The sequence below is a fragment of the Sander lucioperca genome, chromosome 21 (assembly GCF_008315115.2).
Source record: "Sander lucioperca isolate FBNREF2018 chromosome 21, SLUC_FBN_1.2, whole genome shotgun sequence".
In the NCBI taxonomy this organism is placed as follows: domain Eukaryota; kingdom Metazoa; phylum Chordata; class Actinopteri; order Perciformes; family Percidae; genus Sander; species Sander lucioperca.
The window spans coordinates 19,113,055-19,137,934 of record NC_050193.1 but is presented as its reverse complement, the minus strand read 5'-3'; the positions used below and the strand labels follow the sequence as shown (position 1 = coordinate 19,137,934).

At 44.2% G+C, this 24,880-nt stretch overlaps 1 protein-coding gene across 5 annotated transcripts in view; it reads left to right on the top strand.

The window, feature by feature from the left end:
• ilf3b (interleukin enhancer binding factor 3b) overlaps window positions 1-24,880 on the top strand; it is a 45,168-nt gene that overhangs the window by 16,640 nt on the left and 3,648 nt on the right. Inside the window, exons 10-18 of one of the 5 annotated variants that reach the window (XM_031295134.2) lie at window positions 292-403; window positions 2,222-2,335; window positions 3,580-3,785; window positions 4,326-4,496; window positions 6,128-6,409; window positions 9,561-9,693; window positions 10,893-10,940; window positions 18,263-18,679; window positions 22,451-22,892. In XM_031295134.2, the coding sequence (XP_031150994.2) occupies window positions 292-403; window positions 2,222-2,335; window positions 3,580-3,785; window positions 4,326-4,496; window positions 6,128-6,409; window positions 9,561-9,693; window positions 10,893-10,940; window positions 18,263-18,679; window positions 22,451-22,593 (1,626 nt within the window). In that variant the 3' untranslated portion in view covers window positions 22,594-22,892. Of the gene's footprint in view, window positions 1-291; window positions 404-2,221; window positions 2,336-3,579; window positions 3,786-4,325; window positions 4,497-6,127; window positions 6,410-9,560; window positions 9,694-10,892; window positions 10,941-13,934; window positions 14,031-18,262; window positions 18,680-22,450; window positions 22,893-24,880 lie in introns of those variants that run through there. The other 4 variants (XM_031295135.2, XM_031295133.2, XM_035996536.1 and 1 more) reach the window with 4 other exon arrangements.

Below are 24,880 nucleotides of genomic sequence, written 5' to 3'. Positions count from 1 at the left end.
CATGCAGCAAAGGGCCGCAGGTCGGAGTCAAACCCTGGCCCGCTGCGTCAAGGAGTTAACCTCTATATATGGGCGCACGCTCTACCAACTGAGCTATCTGGGCGCTGTTTCACTATTTTTTAAGTTCAATAAATGCAACATCTTTCCAAAATTCAATAAACAATCATGTTACATAGTCCTGATTACAGTATTGACCAAAATTATTGTGATGTTTTTTTAGTTTTTTTTTTCATAATCAAGCATACTTACAATTTAGTAAATATGTTAATCAATGGTGTCTTGTATCTTCAGCACGCCTTAAGGCTGTCGGCTTTCGGACAGCTTCACAAAGTGCTTGGAATGGATCCCCTTCCCTCAAAGATGCCCAAGAAACCTCGTAGTGAGACTCCTATTGATTACACAGGTAAACCAGGCTCTCTTAGGGCCCTGACACACCAACCAGACGGCCGACCGTCGGCAGTAAAGCCAGTCGGACTGATCAGTCGGGTCCCCGAGGTCCAAAAAAATGCCTCAGAACACACTGAGGCGATGGCGACTTGAGCGTACGCTCTGCGTGTGTGCGAAACGTAATACGTCTCCATAGCAGCAGGCGGCGCTGCTCTGTATTGTTTCCATTAACAGTCTGATTGTTTCCCAGAAAATGAAAACTGGCAGCTGATTGGACGAACGCGTCACGTGGGTCTTTTTTCTCCGGAAATTCACAGCCAGACTGTCATGGCGGCTCGTTCAGAATACGATCTCATATTGGACTAAAATAGTTCACCGAAACGTGTTTCTGAAAACATTTGAAGAGAGAAATAGGCCGTGCAGTTGCTGAATCTGTCTTCATTTCAGATCAACAAAGGTCAGTTTAAAAGATTTTACTCAGATTTTGAGAGGCTCATCCGCTCGCCATTTCCAGGTGAGTCCTGACTGTCCTGTCTCCGACTGAGCATGTCAGGTCGGCCCAAATGAAGGCCGACGGACGGACGATGGCACGAACACACCGAACAGACTCGAGTCACCGACCTCGCCAGACGGTCAGACGCCCGATTATCGGCTGGTGTGTCTTCTCTCTTACCAGTGAGACTCAAGCAGTCCACAGTAGAAACTCTTAACCCTACGCTGTTTGATCGGATATTGGTCCCGATATTGACCAAATAGCTGGATCGGGGAATGGAAAAATGAACGGATCCACCGGCCGATCCAGTTCTGTTAGTTTTTTCCCCTCTGTCGCACGTATGTCGCATGCTGGAAGAGTTGAGATGTACAAATAAATAAGAATTCAATACATTACATCTATGTTATTATGTCTTAGTGATGAAAGTCTGGTGCCTTTTAGTCTCTTCCACATGGTGGAAGGAAGGTATACACTTAATTCAACGACGGTATCGGATCGGTATTGGGTATCGACGGATACACAAAGCCCATGTATCGGTATCGGGACTGAAAAAGTCAGATCGGTGCATCCCTAGTTGCATTTCCCCCGACTCATTTCCTGGTTCTCCTTCTCAGTAAACAACATGAAATCAAGGAGAGCGTTAACTTCTCCTGCTCCAGATTTCCCACCGTGGTCAGAAAGAACAGAGGAGACACTTAGTTTCTCTCACTATGACTCTAGAGTCACTACTCACTCTGAAGACACACACACACACACACAGACACACACACACACACACACACACACACACACACACACACACACACACACACACACACACACACACACACAGGTTTGTGGCACTATCTTTGTGGGGACCCGTCATTGACATAATGCATTCCCTGGCCCCTTACCCTAACCTTAACCATCACCACTAAATGCCTAACCTTAACCCTTACCCTCACCCTAACCATAACCTAATTCTAACCCTAATCCTAAAACCAAGTCTTAACCCTCAAACAGACCTTTAACCTTGTGGGGTCCAGCATTTTGGGCCCACAAAGCTGTCGGGACCCCACAAGTATACTGGACTCCCGGTTTTTGGACCCCACAAACATAGTGAAACAAGAAAACACACACACACACACACACACACACACACACCGGCCCTGCTATTCTCTTAAAGAGATTGATGCACACACCAGCGCACAAGTATAACATCAGGTGTATTACGTAGGCTACGGCGAAAGCTCTGCGTGGAGCCTCCGCCAAACTATACCGTGAATGTAAAGCTTGAGTTAAAGATATGTTACGCTTTGCATGTTCTTACGCTGTCATTCTGTGCATGTGTGTGTGATGCAGTGCAAATCCCACCCAGTACGGCGTACGCCCCACCAATGAAAAGGCCCATTGAGGAAGAGGAGGGAATCGATGACAAGAGTCCGAATAAGAAGAAGAAAAAGCTGCAGAAGAAATGTAAGTGTTTTTTTAGCTCCTGTATTGTTAAGACTTACTTAAAACAGGTTATCAATGGTGCTGCAAAGAATCAGTTAGTTGTCAACTTATTAGATGAATCGCCAACTATTTTGAAAATCGATTAATCTGTTTGTCATTTTTTAAAGAAGAAAAAAAGTTAAATTTCTCTGATGGCAGCTCCTTAAATGTTGAATAAGTTCTAGTGTCTTCTCTCCTCTGTGACAGTAAACTGAATATAATAAGTTGTGGACAAAACATATTATTATACATTATAGACTAAACATCTAAACTAGGCACAGAAAGTAAGGACATTTGTGTTTGGTAGATCATTTCTTTGTTGTGACAGTGCTTCATTGCATTTCAACATGCATTGTTACAACAAAGAAATAATGGCACGCCCAAGCTGATCCCACAAGTGTTCATCCTCTCCACTCCCAAATTCTGGAGGTAGTCTCTGATCAACCCCGCTCTGTGGGGACGAGCGTCGTCATCTTGGAGGATAGTTTGGTCCCAGACTGTGGAGAAATGGGATTGCAACTCATTGCAACAGCAACAAAAAGCTGTTTGGCTTGGTCAACCCACATACTCAGCTCGGCTGCTCATCCCACAAACGTGGCACCATTGAAAAGGGAAATAATCAGGCTTTCCAATGGTATAACATTTATTGGCAAGAATCATTGGCAAGGCAGCTTAAATCATAGCACATTTCAGCAACAGGGCAATGGTTGACACCAGACCCTTCCCAGTTGTAACTGAGAGCCCATTCACAGCCCATTTCCAAAGGGCCGTCACCAACAGACGCCGCTCAAAGCCTCAGGGCGCAATTAGATAGTCCTTCAACCAATCAGAGCAATCTCTGCTCTTTCTCACCTAGCTGTCCTGTCAAATAAAGGTGGTAAAAGCCCAAAAAATAATCTAATTTCCTTACTTTTTGTGCGTAGTTTATTTAGACAATAATTGACAATTGTTAGTTTCAGCCCAAGTATCAGTCATTCCTACATCCAAATTAACCTGATAAGTGCCTTGTGGGTCTTCAATTAGTCAAAAAAAAGTTGATGTGTAAATTGAATACCGTTTTGGTTTGGGACAAAACCAGCAATTTAAAAATGTCACATCTCTTTAGATTGTGAATTTACACAATTTTTTTGATTTGTATAACAAAGCAATTTGTCAACTGATTGACAAAAATAAGTAAGTCAACGGATTGGATATGTTTCTTACGGTATGTCGTGCTGTTCAACCAGCTCCGGAGGAGAAGGCAGAGCCTCCCCAGGCCATGAACGCTCTGATGAGGCTCAACCAGCTGAAGCCAGGTCTCCAGTACAAACTCATATCTCAGACCGGCCCGGTCCACGTTCCCGTCTTCACTATGGCCGTGGAAGTGGACGGCAAGACCTTTGAGGCTTCTGGCCCATCCAAACGCACTGCCAAACTGCACGTAGCCGTAAAGGTAAGCACAGCATTCACGGCTACGACATACTGCTTTTTGGATGCTTTTATATAGGCCTTAGTGGTCCCCTAATACTGTATCTGAAGTCTCTTTTATATACTTAGGGTCCCATACGTATGAGTCTCTTTATAGACCTAGTGGTCCCCTAATACTGTATCTGAAGTCTCTTTTATAGACTAGTGGCCCCTATAGTATGAGTCTCTATAGACTAGTGGTCCCCTAATACTGTATCTGAAGTCTCTTTATATAGCTTGCCCTGTTGCTGAAATGTGCTATACAAATTAAGCTGCCTTGCCTATATTCGACACATATTTTATTCATTTTTATTAGTTATTAGAGTACAAACACACTTCACAAAAATGTTTTATTAAATTATTTTAACGTTACTTGGTAAATACTTACTGATTTTCCTTTTTATATGGCTTAGAAGTTGGAATTAAATTTCATCCTAGGTGGTATTAAAATGTCTCAAAAAGTCCTAAATTTAACTTAAAGAATCCTGGGTGTACCTTGTTTAAACTACAATGAAATCTGTCGCAGGTTCTCCAAGACCTGGGCCTGCCCACAGGAGTGGAACTGAAGACTGAGACGGTCAAATCCGAGGAGGCGGAAGTAGCTGTCACTGTGGAAGAACTGAAGCCAGTTGTAACGGCCATTGAAAGTACCACTACTGCCACAGGAACAGCCAACGCAGACGCAGCTAACGCTGAGGTACAAAGCTCCTCTCTGGGTGTCAGAAAGGGATTGTTGTGTGCATGAAGCGAGGGCACGTTCAGACCAGCATATGGGGATATGGCAATTCGCTGCAGATGTTTTCCATCAGATCGATTTTATTTTAGATATTGACGGTTCAGACCACACTTGAAGGCAGCTTCATTTCACCGTGTTAGAATAATTACTTTATCAAATAATAGACAGAACCACTGAAGTAGTCAAAGTTCATTTTTACTTGAGAACCCAAAAAGGAGGCAGTCTCCGCACTACAGAGTAGGGGTGGGAATCACCAGAGGCCTCACGATACGATATCATTGCGATTTTAGACATATTGCAATATTCTGCGATATATTGCAATTTATAACCTTTTTTTCCAACTTCAAATTTTTCCCAATTTCAAATGATGTCCCCATAAGAAAACTTTGTCAACATCTGTTTAATCTAAAAAGATATATTTCTCTGTTTGTTCATCTCACTTCAATTTTATTGCTGCAAAATGGGATAGTCAAGCAGACAAACTGACCATCACAAATAATATTATACATATATATTAATATTGATACTTGGCGTCTGTGTATCGATACAGTATTGCCACGGAAAGTATCTCAACTTTTTCGCCGCTGCAGATTTTTGTTGTTGCTTACGCTGCAGTGTAAACGCACTACCCCCATTCAAATTGAATCTGCACACCTGTGTTCTTGCTGTGCCAGCTGGCGGCTTCTTTGGTTTTAATTTATTTATTATTAACTTCTTTTTATTTCCTTTGCAATCAAATGGTGCAGTCAGCTGGCCTACATGTCTTAAGGGGTCAGTCCATGGGTTCAGCATCCTCTTAAAGGTTAACTTCTTCAACCTGGACCCTATGTTCCTATGTTTTTGTGTCTAAGTGACTGATGGGAATAACAATCTTTGACATTGGTCCAGTATTAAGTGAGATCACTGCAGTCAGCAGCGGCGAAACAAGCTACAATGTAAGTTAATAGGACCGTTGTCCAGCTTGTATTTACCTTCACAAAAGTGCTCGTTTTGCCGCTGACAGACTCAGATTAATATTCTAAGTGTCTGACAACATTATGAAAGGTTCCCTACAGAGATAGACCTTTAAAAGCTCTTTGAGACCTTTCTGTTTAACCAGAAACAGCTCTGAAGTCGCTAGAGCTAAACCCACCAGACTCCATTTAAAAAAGCAATACTTTTAGCGTGTATAGAGCCAACATATTTTCACATGTAAATCGGTAAACTATGTGTTTATTTCAACCAAAGAGTTGTGATGGTTGGAAAAGTGGAAAGACTAACCCAAAAAGACTTTTCATAGTTTTAATTTGTTTCTGTCGACTTTGAATGAAGTGTATTTTACGATGCTTAAATTACTAATTATTTACATGGAGTCTGGTGGGTTTAGCGAACGCAATTTCGCGGATGATTTAAAAACGGATTTTACTCTTTAAAAGGGAGGTCGATCTACTTAGAAATCTTTTCCCTAATGTTGTCAGACACGTAGAGTATCGACTGCTGGACCAATGTCAAATATTGTTGTTCCCAGCAATCACTTAGACACAAAAACATTGAAAAATAGGGTCCAGGTTGAAAAGGCACGAATTCTACTGACAGAGTCTCTTAACTGTCAGACTGCTCGCCAACAGGGACCAATCCTCACTAAACACGGCAAGAACCCTGTGATGGAGCTGAATGAGAAGCGCCGCGGCCTGAAGTACGAGCTCATCTCAGAGACCGGCGGCAGCCATGACAAACGCTTTGTCATGGAGGTGGAGATTGACGGCCAGAAGTTTCAGGGGACGGGATCCAATAAGAAGGTGGCCAAGGCGTACGCTGCGCTGGCTGCTTTGGAGCGGCTCTTCCCCGAGGGATCTATGGCTGAGGCAGCGAAAAAGAAAAAAGGACCACCCATGGTAAGCACCCAGTAGCCCGGAAATCCAGACCCAAATCCGTAAGATTAGGGGTTTGGCACTGAGTAATGAAAATGGCCCAGCTCGAGGGGCGGCACCAAGCATGCATTTGAAAGTCTCACTGCACGCAATTGGATAACACTACAACCAATCACAACAATAAGCCCCATACGCTTGGCTACCAGAGGAGCTAACTGGTAGATTAGACTCTTAGCTACCAGAGGTAGATTAAAGCCCATGTTGCAGGTTAACCACCACTGTTGATTAATGGGTACATAAAGCACTCAACATATGTATATCATTGTTAAAAATGTCACCAAATAGTGTTAAAGCCCAGTTTTTACCATTTTAGTCGTTTAGTGGGTTTTTTAACGCAATTCGGTGATGACGTCACGTTGGGGAGACGTGCCTCAGCCTAGTACTAGAACTATGGTGACTGTATCAGCCTAGTACTAGAACTATGGTGACTGTATCAGCCTAGTACTAGAACTATGGTGACTGTATCAGCCTAGTACTAGAACTATGGTGACTGTGTATCAGCCTAGTACTAGAACTATGGTGGCTGTGTATCAGCCTAGTACTAGAACTATGGTGACTGTGTATCAGTCTAGTACTAGAACTATGCTGACTGTACCAGCCTAGTACTAGAACTATGGTGACTGTATCAGTCTAGTACTAGAACTATGGTGACTGTATCAGTCTAGTACTAGAACTATGCTGACTGTATCAGTCTAGTACTAGAACTATGGTGACTGTGTATCAGTCTAGTACTAGAACTATGGTGGCTGTGTATCAGTCTAGTACTAGAACTATGGTGACGGTGTATCAGTCTAGTACTAGAACTATGGTGACGGTGTATCAGTCTAGTACTAGAACTATGGTGACTGTATCAGTCTAGTACTAGAACTATGGTGGCTGACTGGGATGAGGAAGAGGTGTTTTTACTGTCAGTGAATAGCACCGAGTGAAAGTCAATGTTTTCTTTATATCTAGTGACAGTGATCATGTCGTTAGTTCAGATAAGTTCTGGTAATCTAGCTAGATCTAGAAATAGAAGGCATCATGCTAGCTATGGGCTAACTTGCCAGTCAGTCCCACCTGTGAAATCCCCCGACGTTGTAAACACATTTTGATTAGATATCTCACGTTTTGATGGACCCGACTAGCTCCAGTAACAACATATTTGCCTAGTGTTTATTTATTACTTGGATGGGGATGCTGTTCGGCTTTTCACAAGTTTAGACAGCTAGCTAAAGCTACGCCGATGTTTTGCTAACGTTAGCGCAACAGCGTTAGCCTAGACGGCTAGCTAGGTAAATATTACGACTGCCTTTGGAGTTTCCTATATCTGCGTCCACGTTGTCAACATAAGACGTGTGGCGTTAGTGCTCCTTTTGTACCATAATTGTATTGAAAGAAATGTTAAGCTTCGCTCCTACGAGATGGGTGGGTTTTTGTTAGCTACGTTACACACAAAGTTAACTGGCTATAGTTAGCCTGTGCTAGCGGAATTAGCTAACGTTGCGTAGCCAGCCAGCAGCTTCGGCAGTAGTTCCGGCGAGCTAACCACGACAGCTAACACATCCACAAGTGTCTCTATTTCAATCATCACTGCAGGTTGACTGCTTTTAGCAGCAGAGGTTGATTGTGGGTGACAATACTGTCGTGGTTAGCTCACCGAAACTACTGCCGATTGCCGAAGTTGCTGGCTGGTTACGCAACGTTAGCTAATTCCGCTAGCATACAGGCTAACTATAGCCAGTTAGCTTTGTATGTAGCTAACAAAAACCCACCCATCTCGTAGGAGCAAAGCTTAACATTTTATTCAATAAAATGATGGTACAAAAGGAGCACTAACGCAACATGTCTTAAGCTGACAACGTGGACGCTGATATAGGAAACTCAGAAGGCAGTCGTAATATTTACCTAGCTAGCAGTCTAGGCTAACGCTGTTGTGCTAACGTTAGCAAACGTCGGCGTAGCTAGCTGTCTAAACTTGTGAAAAGCCATCCAAGCTGTGTTTCACTTTCCCTCCAATATTATTATACACATAATAAAGACACATGGACTCGGTCGAGACCAAAAGCCATATTTTGCAACACCAGTGGCACAGACCGAGACCATAGACAGTGAACAGAGACCAGTGGCACAGACCGAGACCGTAGACAGTGAACAGAGACCAGTGGCACAGACCGAGACCATAGACAGTGAACAGAGACCAGTGGCACAGACCGAGACCGTAGACAGTGAACAGAGACCAGTGGCACAGACCGAGACCGTAGACAGTGAACAGAGACCAGTGGCACAGACCAAGACCGTAGACAGTGAACAGAGACCAGTGGCACAGACCGAGACCATAGACAGTGAACAGAGACCAGTGGCACAGACCGAGACCGTAGACAGTGAACAGAGACCAGTGGCACAGACCGAGACCATAGACAGTGAACAGAGACCAGTGGCACAGACCAAGACCATAGACAGTGAACAGAGACCAGTGGCACAGACCGAGACCGTAGACAGTGAACAGAGACCAGTGGCACAGACCAAGACCGTAGACAGTGAACAGAGACGGGGCTTTCGTCTGTCGTCTCCCCAACGTGACGTAATGCAATGCATTGTGGGGGAAAAGAGAATCATTGCAAACCGCTGTAAAATAGTACTACTTTTTCGTATTTTATTCCGTTTTGTGATGTCCATTGTATTTGATGTTGTTGGGTAACAGTTTAAATGTTTACCAGCAAGCAAATTGCACAAATTCATTAGAAAATAAACCCTGCACCATGGGCTTTAAACTGTCATCATCTGTTTAGCTCGGCTCTGGCCCTCCTATATCAGATACAGCGATGTGATTGGTGCAGCTCAGCTACAAGGGCATAGTTAATGAGCATCATTACTGAATACCAGAGTGACTCGCTGAGCTAATTGCAATTGTGCTCTTGGAACTCTGTTTTACTGGGTGCCTACCCTGGAAGGATTTCCAGGGTAGGCACCCAGTAAAACAGAATAAAATCTCAAATTTAGGGAGACAGACAGACAGACAGACCGACCATTTCCGTTGTCTTGAAGATAAGGGGATTTGGCTTGTTTCCCAAGCCTGGTCACTGTATAGCATTAATTTTAAAAAGTGCAAATAAAATGTTCCTTTCCTCTGTAGCACACGCCAGGCTTTGGCATGATGGGAGCGCCGGGCATGGGAGACGCTGCTTCGCCCCGCGGCAGAGGGAGAGGGGGGCGAGGGCGTGGACGGGCCAGGGGCTTCAACAACGGAGGAGGCTACGGACAAGGAGGTAAAAACACACTTTCTACTGTAGCAGACTTCCTGTGTGTAGCGGTAGAGAGTTAGTAGACATTAACATTCAGGGTTCATACGTTTTTGAAAAAACCTGGAGAAGTTATGGAATTTGAAAAATGCTAATTCCAGACCTGGAAAGGTTTTAGAAAAATAAAAACTGTACGTCCACACCGCCGCCGACTTGATCTTCTAAAGATACAGGAAGTCATTCATTTTCAATGGAAGCTGCTTCTCTCAGCTGCAAGGAGCGGAAAATCTGTCAGCGTCGCGTTTCGGGCGTTTTGAGCGACCAGAGCGCCAATCAGAAAGTTGAAAGTAGGTCAACTTTATGGTAATGACGCCGTTCAGCGGCAACCAATCAGAATATAGACGTCCTTCACGCTGGCTGATTCCAGAGAAACATACGATGTAAACTTTGGTTCCTACCAAAACATTAGTTCAGAGAAAAAGGAGGAGAAGCTCATCATGGCCGTTGCTGGGTTCCCTATCATTTATGATATTTGCGTATAGGGACCAGTTAACGTTACCTGCCGGTCACATGGTCTCTAAACAGTCCGCTCACGGTGAAGTCCTGCACGGATCAACAGCTGGCGGCTGCTCGCTCTGCCTGCACGCTGCTGCGGTTCAGCGGCGAACGAGCGAGCTAACTGCTAACAGACACCGCTGCGACCAACAACCAATACACATTCTGTCATTATATATGTCATTTAGAAAAGGTTTCTAGTGTCAGTGTATTGGCCGTGCAGTGGCTGCTTGATCTTTTTCCATGATGAACATAGAATGCTGCTACGTCAGAGCGGCCAAAGCCTCAAACAGCTTCCCCGGACTTTCTGACCAGCGTCCTCGACCGGGCGGCCAGAGCTTCTTTGCAGCTCAAGTCGGCGGCGGTGTGGACGTATAGAGACCCAGAAAGTTTTGGAAAAGTCATGGAATTTTTAACACAGCATAATAATGTGATTAATTTACGAATCCCACTATGAACCACATACATTGTTAATTGTTAAACCTCTGAGGGTAAGCTTTAACACAGGTTTTTATTCTTATTATATAACGTCGACTGACATTTTCAGGAATACATAATCATGGAAATTTGCCAAAAAGTCATGGAAAAGTATTGGTTAAAATACGTATGAACCCTGAACATTATTGACAGTGTTTTCAAGTCAGCATATTAAATGTGCTTCATCCTGCCAGGTGGCTTCGGAACATATGGTTACGGGAACAATGCTAACTCCGGATACAGTGAGTATTTCTTTCATTCTTTATAATCCTGGTTTGACTGGATGTGTGCTCTTAGTCAGGGCTGTAGTTAGGGCTCCTGCACACTGGCTGCGTGGCGTGATCGTGTCAGCTGCGTGGCGTGAGCGTGTCAGCTGCGTGGCGTGAGCGTGTCAGCTGCGTGGCGTATTTCGGCTCTCACGTTGACAGGTTAAACGTGAATTATACTAGACTCATCCAAGGTGGTGCGCGCCATCGTGACGTCAAAATGACGTAATATCCTGCCGGCGCGCCCGATTTATGGTGCGCAAGCAGAGGTCGCGCACGGCTCTTTTTTTTTTTTTTTTTTTCTCAGCGGTGCGCGACAAAGCGGAAACGGGAGTCCTGAACGAGTTCGCCGACAACCGGATGCCAGGACTCAGAGTGACTGCTAGTCTCTCTGGTAAACTTACTGGTTAAGATGAGTTCTTTTATGATGAATGAAAGGCTTGATCCCACCAAGTAGCTCATCCAATCAAATCCAAGCATTGACGTCAACGCTGCTGCCAGTTCTGACCTTGTTTACTTTGCTCCTTCTTCTAGTCCGTAGAAAGAGCAATGTCTGTAGCCTTTGCTCATTAGCGCCACCTCTGTTCAGGAGAAGACTGCAGCACCAGCGCGGTTATAGTCAGGGCGATCTCATGACGTCACATTTGTACGGGCCAGCTGGGCTGCGTCCGGTATATAGCAGCCTTTAGAGTGTGCACACTGCCTGCGTGACACGTGACACGAGCCGTGCCGAAAACGCGTGCATGCTAGAAATAGGACCGACGCCTATTTTTCACACGACACGCAAGCGTGTTAGAAGCGTTTCCAGGCAAAATATTAATATACAAAAAAAATGTTATGTCATTTTGACACAAATACATTTAATAAATGACATGTTGATGTTTGAAAGTCTCGAGGTTTTGATATAAATGTCATTTAAAAAATTATAATTAGCGATTTTCAAATTTTGCACCTGTCAATACAGAAGGAAATATTCTGGAGACTATTTAGCCGTCAATACTGCCGACGTTGTCTTGCCTGTAATCAGATCAGAATATATTTATGTGTAACTTGAAGTATACTACTGCTTGAGTGCAGTACATTTCCACAACTCTCTCTCCATATGCCGAACAAGGGTGGTCCAAATCACGTGACTTTTAGGGAAACATACATGTGTAGAGACAAGGCTAGCAGCAGCAGCGCTGCGTCAGACACGTTTCTGGTGTGCAAAAACAGAAAACGGCACGCAGCTGACACGCCACGCTCACGCCACGCAGCCAGTGTGCAGGAGGCCTAAGGCTTTGGGTGTATCCTCTCTTATCATGTGTTACACGTACCTACAGTCGTGTGAAAAAAATTAGGACGCCCATGCTAAAGTTGACTAAAAAGAGGAATAAAAAAATCATCTTTTGGAAATTGATCTTAATGCCTTAATTAAAAACATGAGAAAAAATCCAATCTTTAAGGACACAAATTTTCTTTGTGAATGAATAATGTATCGTAAATAAATAAATGTTCTTCCTTAAAATACAGGGGGCATAATTCAGTACACCCCTATGTTAAATTCCCATAGAGGCAGGCAGACTTTTATTTTGAAAGGCCAGTTATTTCATGGATCCAGGATACTATGCATCCTGATAAAGTTCCCTTGGTCCCCACATCATCACATACCCTTCACCATACCCCCACCACATCACATCACATACCCTTCACCATACCCCACATCATCACATACCCTTCACCATACCCCCCCATCATCACATACCCTTCACCATACCCCCACATCATCACATACCCTTCACCATACCTAGAGATTAACATGGTTTTATGTCAGTTAGCCTAATAGCTGGTTTGATTTGCATTGAGATATGTTTTTATGGAAAGTACCCCATGCCAATCTCTAGGTATGGTGAAGGGTATGTGATGATGTGGGGTATGATGAAGGGTATGTGATGATGTGGGGTATGGTGAAGGGTATGTGATGATGTGGGGTATGATGAAGGGTATGTGATGATGTGGGGTATGGTGAAGGGTATGTGATGATGTGGGGGTATGGTGAAGGGTATGTGATGATGTGGGGGTATGGTGAAGGGTATGTGATGATGTGGGGGTATGATGAAGGGTATGTGATGATGTGGGGGTATGGTGAAGGGTATGTGATGATGTGGGGGTATGGTGAAGGGTATGTGATGATGTGGGGGTATGGTGAAGGGTATGTGATGATGTGGGGTATGGTGAAGGGTATGTGATGATGTGGGGTATGGTGAAGGGTATGTGATGATGTGGGGGTATGGTGAAGGGTATGTGATGATGTGGGGTATGGTGAAGGGTATGTGATGATGTGGGGTATGGTGAAGGGTATGTGATGATGTGGGGTATGGTGAAGGGTATGTGATGATGTGGGGTATGGTATAGATATTCATTCACAACGAAAATTGGTGTCCTTAAAGGTTGGATTTTTCCTAATTTCTTTTTTGTTAAGGCATTAAGATCACTTCGCAAAAGATGATTTTTTTTTTTTTTTTTTTTTTAATTCCTCTTTTTGTCAATTTTAGCATGGGTGTCCTAATTTTTTCACATGACTGTATGTAGTCTTATCATAGAGAATGATTTCACTCCAGAGCAAACGGCGAACAAGGCCAGATAGCGAGAACTTGTTGGGATGTTCCCAGTTCCATGATTTTACATTTCTCTGCTTTAAGCCACAGGTTTGAATCTGTTTTTTTGACAAGTTTTTTGAGAACCTCTTTTTCTTCCCTCTGGCAGCCCATTCTGAGGACTGACCTACCTGAGCGTGACAGGAGCAGAGAAATCTAAAAATAATAAAAATAATAACAATCAAAAAACCCAACAACTCAGTTTGAATGCAATCTGACCAAAATGGGTCATTCCACTGCCTCCTTTTTTTTTTAAAGGCAGGAAAAAAAATCCAAATAAATCTAATTTTGATATTTTTTCCCCCCCCCTTCTCTGCCCTGTCTCACTCTTTAGGTGACTTTGTCTCAGACTGCTATGGCTACCACGAATTTGCAACATAGATCCTCCCCCAGTTTTACAAAAAAGAGAAAAAATCCTGTAGAGAGGAGTCAAAAAAATTACAAAAAAATGGACAAAATTCTCAGTAGTGTTCCAGCAGCATCATGAACTCCCTTCACCACCAAGTCCGCAACCCTGGGAAATGAATAAAGTGACATCGACTCTTCCACTCTGTCTCGCCAATCCACTTCCCGTGTCCTGACACCTTGGGGAGATGATCTGCCTCCGCATGCATGTAGCCATGAGTCACCTTCTGTGGATGTACCTGAACAGCTGGACGTCCCCAAACTGCAGGGCTGTTGCCTCCGTGTGTCGGACAGGGGACGGGCCTTTGTTTCTGTTTTTTAATTGGATCATGATTTAAAAGTGCACTAAGAGTTCCTGCGTGGTTTCAGCGCAATTTCATTTTTGTCGCAAATCGTAGGCATCTTCTCCTTGATCTGCTAGCTGCCTGGTGCCTGAGCACACCGTGAAAAAGCCCGGTCTCGGGAGTAGGATTGGGCATCGAGAACCGATTCCTACTTGGAATCGTTGAAAAAATTACGATTCCAGTAGAATCGTTTCTTTATTGGAATCGTTTAGAGCAGTGTTTCTCAAATGGGGGTACGTATCCCCCTTAGGGGTACTTTGGAGGACTGCAGGGGGTACGTGTCCCCCTTAGGGGTACTCTGGAGGACTGCAGGGGGTACGTATCCCCCTTAGGGGTACTTTGGAGGACTGCAGGGGGTACGTATCCCCCTTAGGGGTACTCTGGAGGACTGCAGGGGGTAGGTATCCCCCTTAGGGGTACTTTGGAGGACTGCAGGGTACGTGAGATATATAACAAAATGTTTAATAGTTACAAGGCTGTTGTCCAGAACATTGTTTCTCTTTATGTAGACTTTTTTTTTGTCCTGCCACAAATGTGACATTTGTGTCTCCTCCTTTGGACCTAATCTGTCCTTCCTTGACATCAGTGACATAACATAAAAATTACATCAGCACCAATACCATTAATAACTGATCCAACTACTTCATCAGCTCATGCAGAATGAAAGCCAATGCACTTATTGATTTGCTCATGCAAACTGAGTAAGTAAAGTAATTCAGTATTCCCTCTACTGTCCTACTTTTTACAAGTTTTCTCGCTTTTTTTTTTTAAGTTATGTCACTGTTTTTTAAGTTTTTGATACTATTTTCAACCTATTTTTACCTTCCTTCCTTCTCCCATCTTTTTCCAACATTGTCTTTTTTTTTGTTACAGTATTTGTCTCCTTTTCTCATCAGCATTTAAATGTTTTTTTCAGTTACAAGGCTGTTTAGTAAATCTATCGCTGACAGCGCTGTATTGTTCCTCTTTATATTTGACTTTTTCTACCAAAAATGATTAGCGCTGGTCAGAGGGTACTTGGCTTAAAGAAACAATTCAAAAGGGGAACAATATTGAAAAAAGTTTGAGAACCACTGGTTTATAGGATTTGGTTTCAAATCCGATCATCACTTCCCAATTTAACATGCGTGAGTTTGGGTTTCCGAAGCGACCAGGCGCTTGTTGTGTTGCAGCCTTGGAGCTCAGTAAGCAGCGCTGTAGTGCGGTTTTATTTTACGTTGAAAAAGCTGTAAAACTGCAACCCACCATTGAAATCAAAATCAAACTTTCCTCTTATTTGTGAAAATAGGCATGTGATCCGTTCCAACTCCACCCCTCAAAGAATCAGAATCGAGAATCGATGAGAACTGGAATCAAAAGGAAGAATCAGAATTGTTAAAATCCAAGCGATGCCCAACCCTAGTCAGGACACAACACGGGTCGTAAACGTCAACCAAACACTAGAGGCACAGGCTGTGCACCAAAATACAGCAAACCCCCACCCCCTCCCCCAAACATCTTGTCTGTGATTGGCTGGAACGTGCACAGCCTGTACCTCTAGTTCAGAGGTCACCAACCTTTTAGAAGCTGAGAGCTACTTCATGGGTACCGAGTCATACGAAGGGCTACCAGTTTGATACACTCTAATAAATCAAATAACCAATTTGCTCAGTTTGCCTTTAGTTATATATGATTATTAATGATTGATAGTCATCTATGTGAAGACACTGATCACGTTAATGATTTCTCATTATCAACAATGACTTAAGGTGGGAAACAGATAATATCAATATTACATTTTTTATTTAATTTTTTTAGAACAGGCCTGAGGGCTACTCATGTGGCTACCTGGTGTGCTGGTGACCCCTGCTTGACGTTTACGACCCATGTGTTGTCTCCCGAGACCGGGCTTTTTCATGGTGTGTTCAGGGAACAGGCAGCTAGCGGATCAAGGAGAAGATGCCTACGATTTGAGACAAAAATGAAATCACACTGAAACCATGCAGGAGCTCATAGTGCACCTTTAAGTGAAGGCGTCTGGAAGCTGGACAATGCTTTTGGATTATCAAGACTGCAACAGCCTGGTTTCTGTCTCAACATGAATTGTTTTTACTCGTTTATATTTCACTTGAATACCTTTTCTGTCGCTTCCAATCATGATTGAGCTGTTTGTTTTTTTAATGTCTGTTTAGCTTTTTAAAAAATGGCCACATTGTTAATGTAGAATCTGCTTTTTCTGTGTCATATTAGCAACACTGTAAAGGCAAGTTCAGACCGGAGATTTGCGACGAGACAAAATGGTTTTAGAACGCCGCAGGGAAAAGTAAGCAGCTGGTGGAGTCTCCAGAGGCTGGTTTTAGAACGTAAGAGACGTCTCCTGTTTCTACAGCCAATAGAGAAGTCAGTTTGTAAAGTCAGCTACAAATTATGAAATTAGAATGATCCATATTACATTTTGTTTCTATGTTACAAAACTGTCAAAATGGCAGAGTTTTAGAGGCTTAACAAGCGCGATATGCGGTCCAACAAGCTAGAGAGTGACTGACGAGAGGGAGAGGAGTTAAAACAAAGCTGTGAGTAGGGTTGGGTACCGAAAACCGGTTCCTACGCAACCAGTAGGAATCAGACCGGATTAGAACGCAAATTTGGGTTCCTCATTTCGGTTCCACTTAGTGTGGCGACTGAAATATTTTCCCTCTGTCGCTCCGAAATGGACGTAAAACTACCCCCCTTTCTCTGTTGGCTAGCTACCGTAAATGTAGGCTACTTTTAAAATGCCATATCTCCCTTTTGGGCTCACCAAAACGGACGTAGAAGCATATTAACCAATCACTGCACGTGATCGCTAGTAAACAGCTAAAATTTGAATTTAGTTTCACTATAATTCCATCTATAAGTAACAATGACAGAATCTATGACTATTATGGTCATGGTACATCACTGTAGCAAGTAACTCACTATCACTATCCTCATTCATATTTTAAGACACTAGAAATTATATTGGGCTACAAAAAAGCCTGCAAGTCGGAAGTTAGAACCAAAGTACAAAGAGTCGTTGCTATGGAGATTATACACCGTCCCGTAGCCAATCTTTGGTCTGAACTGGGCTTTAGGTCACAGCTACACTGAATGCATGACGGCCTTTTACTTTGACAGTGTTTGGTAGTTGCAGGATCCGATCTGTGACAGTGTTGGGCATCGATGAACTGAACTAAGTTTGCACACACGGGCTGTTAATGAATTAAGAAATCTGATGAATGTTTGGGACTTCTTGCTCCAGTTGTTTTTATATGTTTGGTTTTTTTTTTTAAATAAATGTGACATCACCATTCACTTCTGTGTTACTCGAGGGTCTGAATTAATTTCTAAGTACTCAACAGTAATCAGTCCTTCCAGAGTTTGATTGATTATGCGGCACGTTTTCTTAAAAAATGTGATGGAATATGCAGGATATTTATGCAATTTTATGCGATGAAATTGCGGGAACTTGCAAAAACGGCGGTTTCATCATGACTTCATCGCGGGGTTTGCAGCTTTTCAATAATGTTTACGTTGCGTAATTACGTCACTTCATAACGTTCCCATGGCAACGGGAAAACGGCTGCTCTTGTGTGAAGTAAACGCAACATTTTTGCTGAGATATGTGACTTTTTTGCAACGAAAGTGCAAAGGGATTATGAAATCATGCAAGCCCCGCATATTTGGTGCGGAAATCGGCAATTTATGCGGCGAAAGTGCTGCGTATTTGACAAAATGTGGCCCCCCCCCCCCGCATAAATATGCAGACTTTGGCTGATTATGCATTGAATTATGCGATCACATAATCACGTTTTTCTGGAGGGACTGAGTAATGTGTTGCTGAAAGCAGCAGGAGCTGTTAAAATATATCAAGTTGCCCAATTTTAAGACCATGTGCCATGCTGTTATTTCCCAGATTACTACAACAATGGTGGCACAAATGGAGGAGGGGGGGCATCAAGCAGCCCATCTGGTGGCCCTCCAGCCAGCACGGCGCCAGGATCAGCTCAGAGCTCCTATGGTTACTACCAGAACGATGCAGCCTACGCTGCCACTCCTGCCGCCAAAACCGCCAAAAAGAAACCCCCCATGCACAAGGGAGGGAAGGCCCCCTTTCCAGGTCCGCCGGGGGTGAACAGTGGCTCTGCAGGGGGGTTCCAGTCCAGCAGCCCCCCAGGCCAGGGCTCCTATAGCCAGTATGGCCAGGGCTATGGGCAGGGGAAGAAGAGTTTTAACCAGAACCCAGTCGGGACAGGTGGATACTCGTACAGCACTGCCTATCCAAGCCAGGTGACGGGAGGTGGTGGAGGGAGCCAGGAATACAGTTATGAAGGTGAGTCTGGGGGATTTTTTTATGGAAAGTTTTAACCCTTGTGTTGTCCTCCCGGGCTAAAGGAAGGTTAGCACTTTGTTCAAAAAACTTGACTGTTTTTCCCCCACTACTACCAACTTATACCATGAGTTTTACACTTATATTTGGAATTCAGGGTCAATAAACCTAATTTTTGAGTTCAAAAAAGCAGAAATATGCTAAAAACATTGAATAAAACACCAAAAATTCAATGAAAGCAGTGAACTGATCCTTCATTTTACTTGAGAAGAGCGTTTTATAGAACCATCCATGTTCGTTTTAGGCAATTTGGTTTTAAAAGTAAGTAAAAGGAGGGTTAAGATTAACTTTTTGGTACGACTGTCTGTGGATGCTGTACCAAGTTAGGCCTCCTACACACTGGCTGCGTGGCGTGTCGGCTGCGTGGCGTGTCAGCTGCGTGGCGTGGGCGTGGCGTGTCAGCTGTGTGAGCATGGCGTGTCAGCTGCGTGGCGTGAGCGTGGCGTGTCAGCTGCGTGTCAGCTGTGTGAGCATGGCGTGTCAGCTGCGTGGCGTGTCAGCTGCGTGTCAGCTGCGTGGCGTGAGCATGGCGTGTCAGCTGTGTGAGCATGGTGTGTCAACTGCGTGAGCATGGCGTGTCAGCTGCGTGAGCGTGGCGTGTCAGCTGTGTGGCGTGAGCGTGGCGTGTCAGCTGTGTGGCGTGAGCGTGGCGTGTCAGCTGTGTGGCGTGAGCATGGCGTGTCAGCTGCGTGAGTGTGGCGTGTCAGCTGTGTGGCGTGAGCGTGGCGTGTCAGCTGTGTGGCGTGAGCATGGCGTGTCAGCTGCGTGAGCGTGGCGTGTCAGCTGCGTGAGCGTGGCGTGTCAGCTGTGTGGCGTGAGCATGGCGTGTCAGCTGCGTGAGTGTGGCGTGTCAGCTGTGTGGCGTGAGCGTGGCGTGTCAGCTGTGTGGCGTGAGCATGGCGTGTCAGCTGCGTGAGCGTGGCGTGTCAGCTGCGTGAGCGTGGCGTGTCAGCTGCGTGAGCGTGGCGTGTCAGCTGCGTGAGCGTGGCGTGTCAGCTGTGTGGCGTGAGCGTGGCGTGTCAGCTGCGTGGCGTGAGCATGGCGTGTCAGCTGCGTGAGCGTGGCGTGTCAACTGCGTGAGCGTGGCGTGTCAGCTGCGTGAGCGTGGCGTGTCAGCTGCGTGAGTGTGGCGTGTCAGCTGTGTGGCGTGAGCGTGGCGTGTCAGCTGTGTGGCGTGAGCATGGCGTGTCAGCTGCGTGAGCGTGGCGTGTCAGCTGCGTGAGCGTGGCGTGTCAGCTGTGTGGCGTGAGCGTGGCGTGTCAGCTGCGTGAGCGTGGCGTGTCAGCTGTGTGGCGTGAGCATGGCGTGTCAGCTGCGTGAGCGTGGCGTGTCAGCTGTGTGGCGTGAGCGTGGCGTGTCAGCTGTGTGGCGTGAGCATGGCGTGTCAGCTGCGTGAGCGTGGCGTGTCAACTGCGTGAGCGTGGCGTGTCAGCTGCGTGAGCGTGGCGTGTCAGCTGTGAGCGTGGCGTGTCAGCTGTGTGGCGTGAGCGTGGCGTGTCAGCTGCGTGAGCGTGGCGTGTCAACTGCGTGAGCGTGGCGTGTCAGCTGCGTGAGCGTGGCGTGTCAGCTGTGAGCGTGGCGTGTCAGCTGCGTGAGCGTGGCGTGTCAGCTGCGTGGCGTGTCAGCTGCGTGGCGTGTCAGCTGCGTGGCGTGTCAGCTGCGTGTCAGCCGTGTGGCGTGAGCATGGCGTGTCAGCTGCGTGAGCGTGGCGTGTCAGCTGCGTGAGCGTGGCGTGTCAGCTGCGTGGCGTTTTCTCTCTTTCCACACCAGAAAGGTGTCTGACGCGGCGCTGCTGCTGCTAGCCTTGTCTGGACACATGGATGTTTCTCATAAACATAAATATATTCTGATCTGATTACAGCAGAGACGTCGGCAGTATTGACGGCTAAATAGGCTCCAGAATGAATAAATGACATTTATATCTGCATTTATATCAAAACCTCGAGACTTTCAAACATCAACATGTCATTTATGAAATGTATTTGTGTCTAAATGACATATAAACATCTTTTCGTCACGGTCCAGGGGAGGTTTCACACCTTTAACCCTTGTTGTCTTCCCGTCGCCCATGTAACTTCGTGTTTTTCGACGATTTTCCTGACGTTTTTTTTTTTTTTTTTTAGACGTTTTTGTCAATTTTCTTTTTTTCAAATGCTATAAAATGGACTAAAACACCCAAATTCAATAAAAGTAGTGAACTGACCATTTATTTAACTTGTAAAGAGCGCTGTATGGAACCACCCACGTTATTTTTATGACAATTTGGTTGAAAGAAATCCAAATTTCTGATGTAGAAACTTTGAAAATGGGACAACGGGAGGATTAATTTTAATGCAGATCAAACAGAAAGTCCGGTACAAGCTAGACGCTTGATTTCTCTCTGTTGGAAAGATGTCAAGAGCCCCTCTGTTGGTCGCTGGCTCAAAGAACTATCAGCATGCCTTGTCCTTGAAAAGTTAACATACACAATGAAAAAGAAATCTGCCGAATTCAAAGAGATCTGGAATCCCTTTCTTTCATTCTTGGAGAACTATGAAGTTGAGGAAACTTGAAGGTGATATGTCCCTAACTATCGATACCTCCTTAACCATGTGATGCCAAGCTGTGTATGATTATATAATGTCGTTACCCATTTTATATTTATTTTTTTCCATTGGGGTGGGGGGAGTGGATTCTTTTATAGTTTGATTGTTATATGCTTTGTTAAATGTCTATTAAAAAACACAAAAAAAACAAAGTCCGGACCAAAGGAGGGAGATGTAAAAGCCCCTTTACATTTGTATATTATATTCAAGTAAGTACCACTGACGCTCGTCGAGTTATTCTATTAATAAAAGTAAAGACTGACCAACCTACAAGTTTTCCTACATAGTCATTTTTTTTTTTATCCATGACGTTATGTTGGTTTTTACGTGTCGTCTTCAGTATTTTGATTTTTAACTAGTTTTCCGCTTCCCACAAGTGGCCCAATAAGTAATTTATTGCAGTTTTGCAGCTTTTATGAGATACAACCAGGGATGCACCGAATCCAGGATTCAGCTTCTGATTGGGCTGAATATTGGGCTTTTTGACGGGGTTGGGTTTCTGCCAAACCGTAGAATTTTTTCCCAGTGAACCGAACCCTATGCTTGAACTAGGCGCGCTACGCTGGTCGCCGTAATGACGGCGCCGTTGATTACAGGAAGGTGTTTACGTAGGTGGAGCGTTCAATGCAGCAGGCTGTGAGAAAGTGGAAATGGAACTGGTGAGCAGAAAAAGTGTAGTTTGGCAGTACTTTCAGTCAAAAGAAGACCATTCAAGTCCAGCTACATGTTCAATCTGCAATGCTGATTAGTCTGGTGGTGGCAAGGACCCTAAACTATACACAACATCACTGCTGTTACAACATCTGGTATGAAACATCCGGAAGAATACGAGTTGTGATGAAGGAATCTACAGACAGCAGCCAGAATGCAGCAACTTCAGGTACAGCAAAGGAAGGACAGTCACTGTTGACTTCATTAATGAGTTTACTGTGTTCATGGACTGAGGATGGGACGAGGATTCAGCAGAATCTCAACCAGTGGATTCAGGATTCGGCCGAACCCCAAAAATCTGGATTTGGTGCATCCCTAGATACAATAAGATGGAACTTTATTGATCCCGAGGGAAATTGTTGTCGTAATACCTTTTTTGCAGAACATTTTCACTAACTATTCCTCACTTTTCCGGTAGGTTTCAACAGCCAGTCCAACTACAACTCCCAGGGAGGCGGCACAGGAGGAGGCAACCAGGGCTTTGGCACCAACCAGTCTCAGTACCACAACCCAGTGGGCTACGGCAGAGGGGACGGCAGCATGACCTACCAGTACAGATAAACTCTCATCACTCCCTCTGTGAATCAGCGGCACCCTGCGTCCGTGTCTCCAGCCTTCTCCAAAGAAAGTGATTGAAGGCTTACCTGTAGCGATGGCCAAATGAAGTTTCCAGAAGCATTTCATTGATTTTCTGAGCCCACTAGATGGCGCTTTTGTTAAACAAAAGGGTTGAAAGTACCCTGGATATCCATCTGGAGTTCTTGCGGGAGCACAATTTGAATTAGCTCAGCGAGTCACTCTGGTATTCAGTTATGATGCTCATTAACAATGCCCTTGTAGGCAAGCTGCACCAATCACATCGCTGTATCTGATATAGGCGGGCCAGAGCCGAGCTAAACAGGTGACGGCCGTTTAATCTACCAGTTAGCTCCTCTGGTAGCTAAGAGTTTAATCTACCAGTTAGCTCCTCTGGTAGCTAAGAGTATAATCTACCAGTTAGCTCCTCTGGTAGCTAAGAGATTAATCTACCAGTTAGCTCCTCTGGTAGCTAAGAGATTAATCTACCAGTTAGCTCCTCTGGTAGCTAAGAGATTAATCTACCAGTTAGCTCCTCTGGTAGCTAAGAGATTAATCTACCAGTTAGCTCCTCTGGTAGCTAAGAGTTTAATCTACCAGTTAGCTCCTCTGGTAGCTAAGAGTTTAATCTACCAGTTAGCTCCTCTGGTAGCTAAGAGATTAATCTACCAGTTAGCTCCTCTGGTAGCTAAGAGATTAATCTACCAGTTAGCTCCTCTGGTAGCTAAGAGTTTAATCTACCAGTTAGCTCCTCTGGTAGCTAAGAGTTTAATCTACCAGTTAGCTCCTCTGGTAGCTAAGAGATTAATCTACCAGTTAGCTCCTCTGGTAGCTAAGAGATTAATCTACCAGTTAGCTCCTCTGGTAGCTAAGCGTATGGGGCTCTGGATACATCACCCCGTGTATTGTTGTGATTGGTCCTAGTGTTATCCAATTGCGTTGCAGTGAGATTTTCAAATGCATGCTTGGTCCCGCCCCTCGAGTTGGACCATTTTCATTACTCAATGCCAGACCCTTAATCTTTCAGATTTGGGTCTGGATTTCCAGGCTAGGTTGATAGCACACTGACTCGCCATTCGTTGAGTGTTTTTCTTCAAACCGAGAGCGCCATCTAGTGGGCTCAGAAAACAAATAAAATGCTTGACGAAGTTTCATTGGGCCATCGCTACTTACCTGTGCTCTCTTGCCTTTTTCAACGTTTGCTTCCTATGTGCTTTTGGGTTTATAAGTAGCACATGTGGGCACGAAGTGAGTCCGGACTTTTGTAAGAGTCAGAGCTGAGTTGCGGCTGAATTTAGCGTCTGTTTTCAGTGGTCTGGTCAGTGCTAAGTCTCGTGCTTTTAGTTTCTTCTTATTTTTATTTTTTATATCTATGCTACCAGTCCTCATCACTAAATACGAAGGTGGATTCTACGAATTACTCACTCAGAGCTCTGACTTGGTTTCTTTTCTTATCGAGAGTTGTGCAGCGATAGCCTTTTTTCCTTTTTTCCTTTTCTCATGTTGAAACTTTAAAAACACCCAAGGTTGTTGTAATTTTTTTGTAATAAATCAATAGTTCCCAAACCGCTTGTTTGTTTTCTGCATCGCTTGTAATTTCGGCTTCTTTTGTAACGTACCTGATGTGATGTGATGTAGTTATTTTAATAAATGGTTTTGGAAATTACTGGATAACAAACTTTACATTCTGATGTTCAATCCACACTTCTGCTCGATGTAGCTTTCTCATTGGGTGAGATTTGGTCCTGTTAATGTGTAACAAAGTGTGTTTGTATTAATAAATGATTTTTATTTTGAATATAGGTCTTTATCAGAGTTTTGACTTATAATAATTTGTTCAACTGATACGATTTATAGAAAGTAGAACGATCTATTGCAAGTTGACGACAGTATTAATGGTACTCCTTCACTTTTTTCACATCTTGCTACTCATTTTTTGGGGAAAAAATGCAATATACCAAGATGCAGGTAAAACATTAGCACACAGATCAAAATATATACAGTGCTCAGCATAAGTTTAAGATCCCATGCTAAAGTTGACAAAAAAGAGGAATATAAAAAAATCATCTTTTGGAAATTAATCTTAATGCTTTAATTAAAAAAATTAGGAAAAATCCGACCTTTAAGGACACCAATTTTCTTTGTGAATGAATAATGTATCGTAAATAAATAAATGTTCTCCCTTAAAATACAGGGGGCATAACTATACACACCCCTATGTTAAATTCCCATAGAGGCAGGCAGACTTTTATTTTGAAAGGCCAGTTATTTC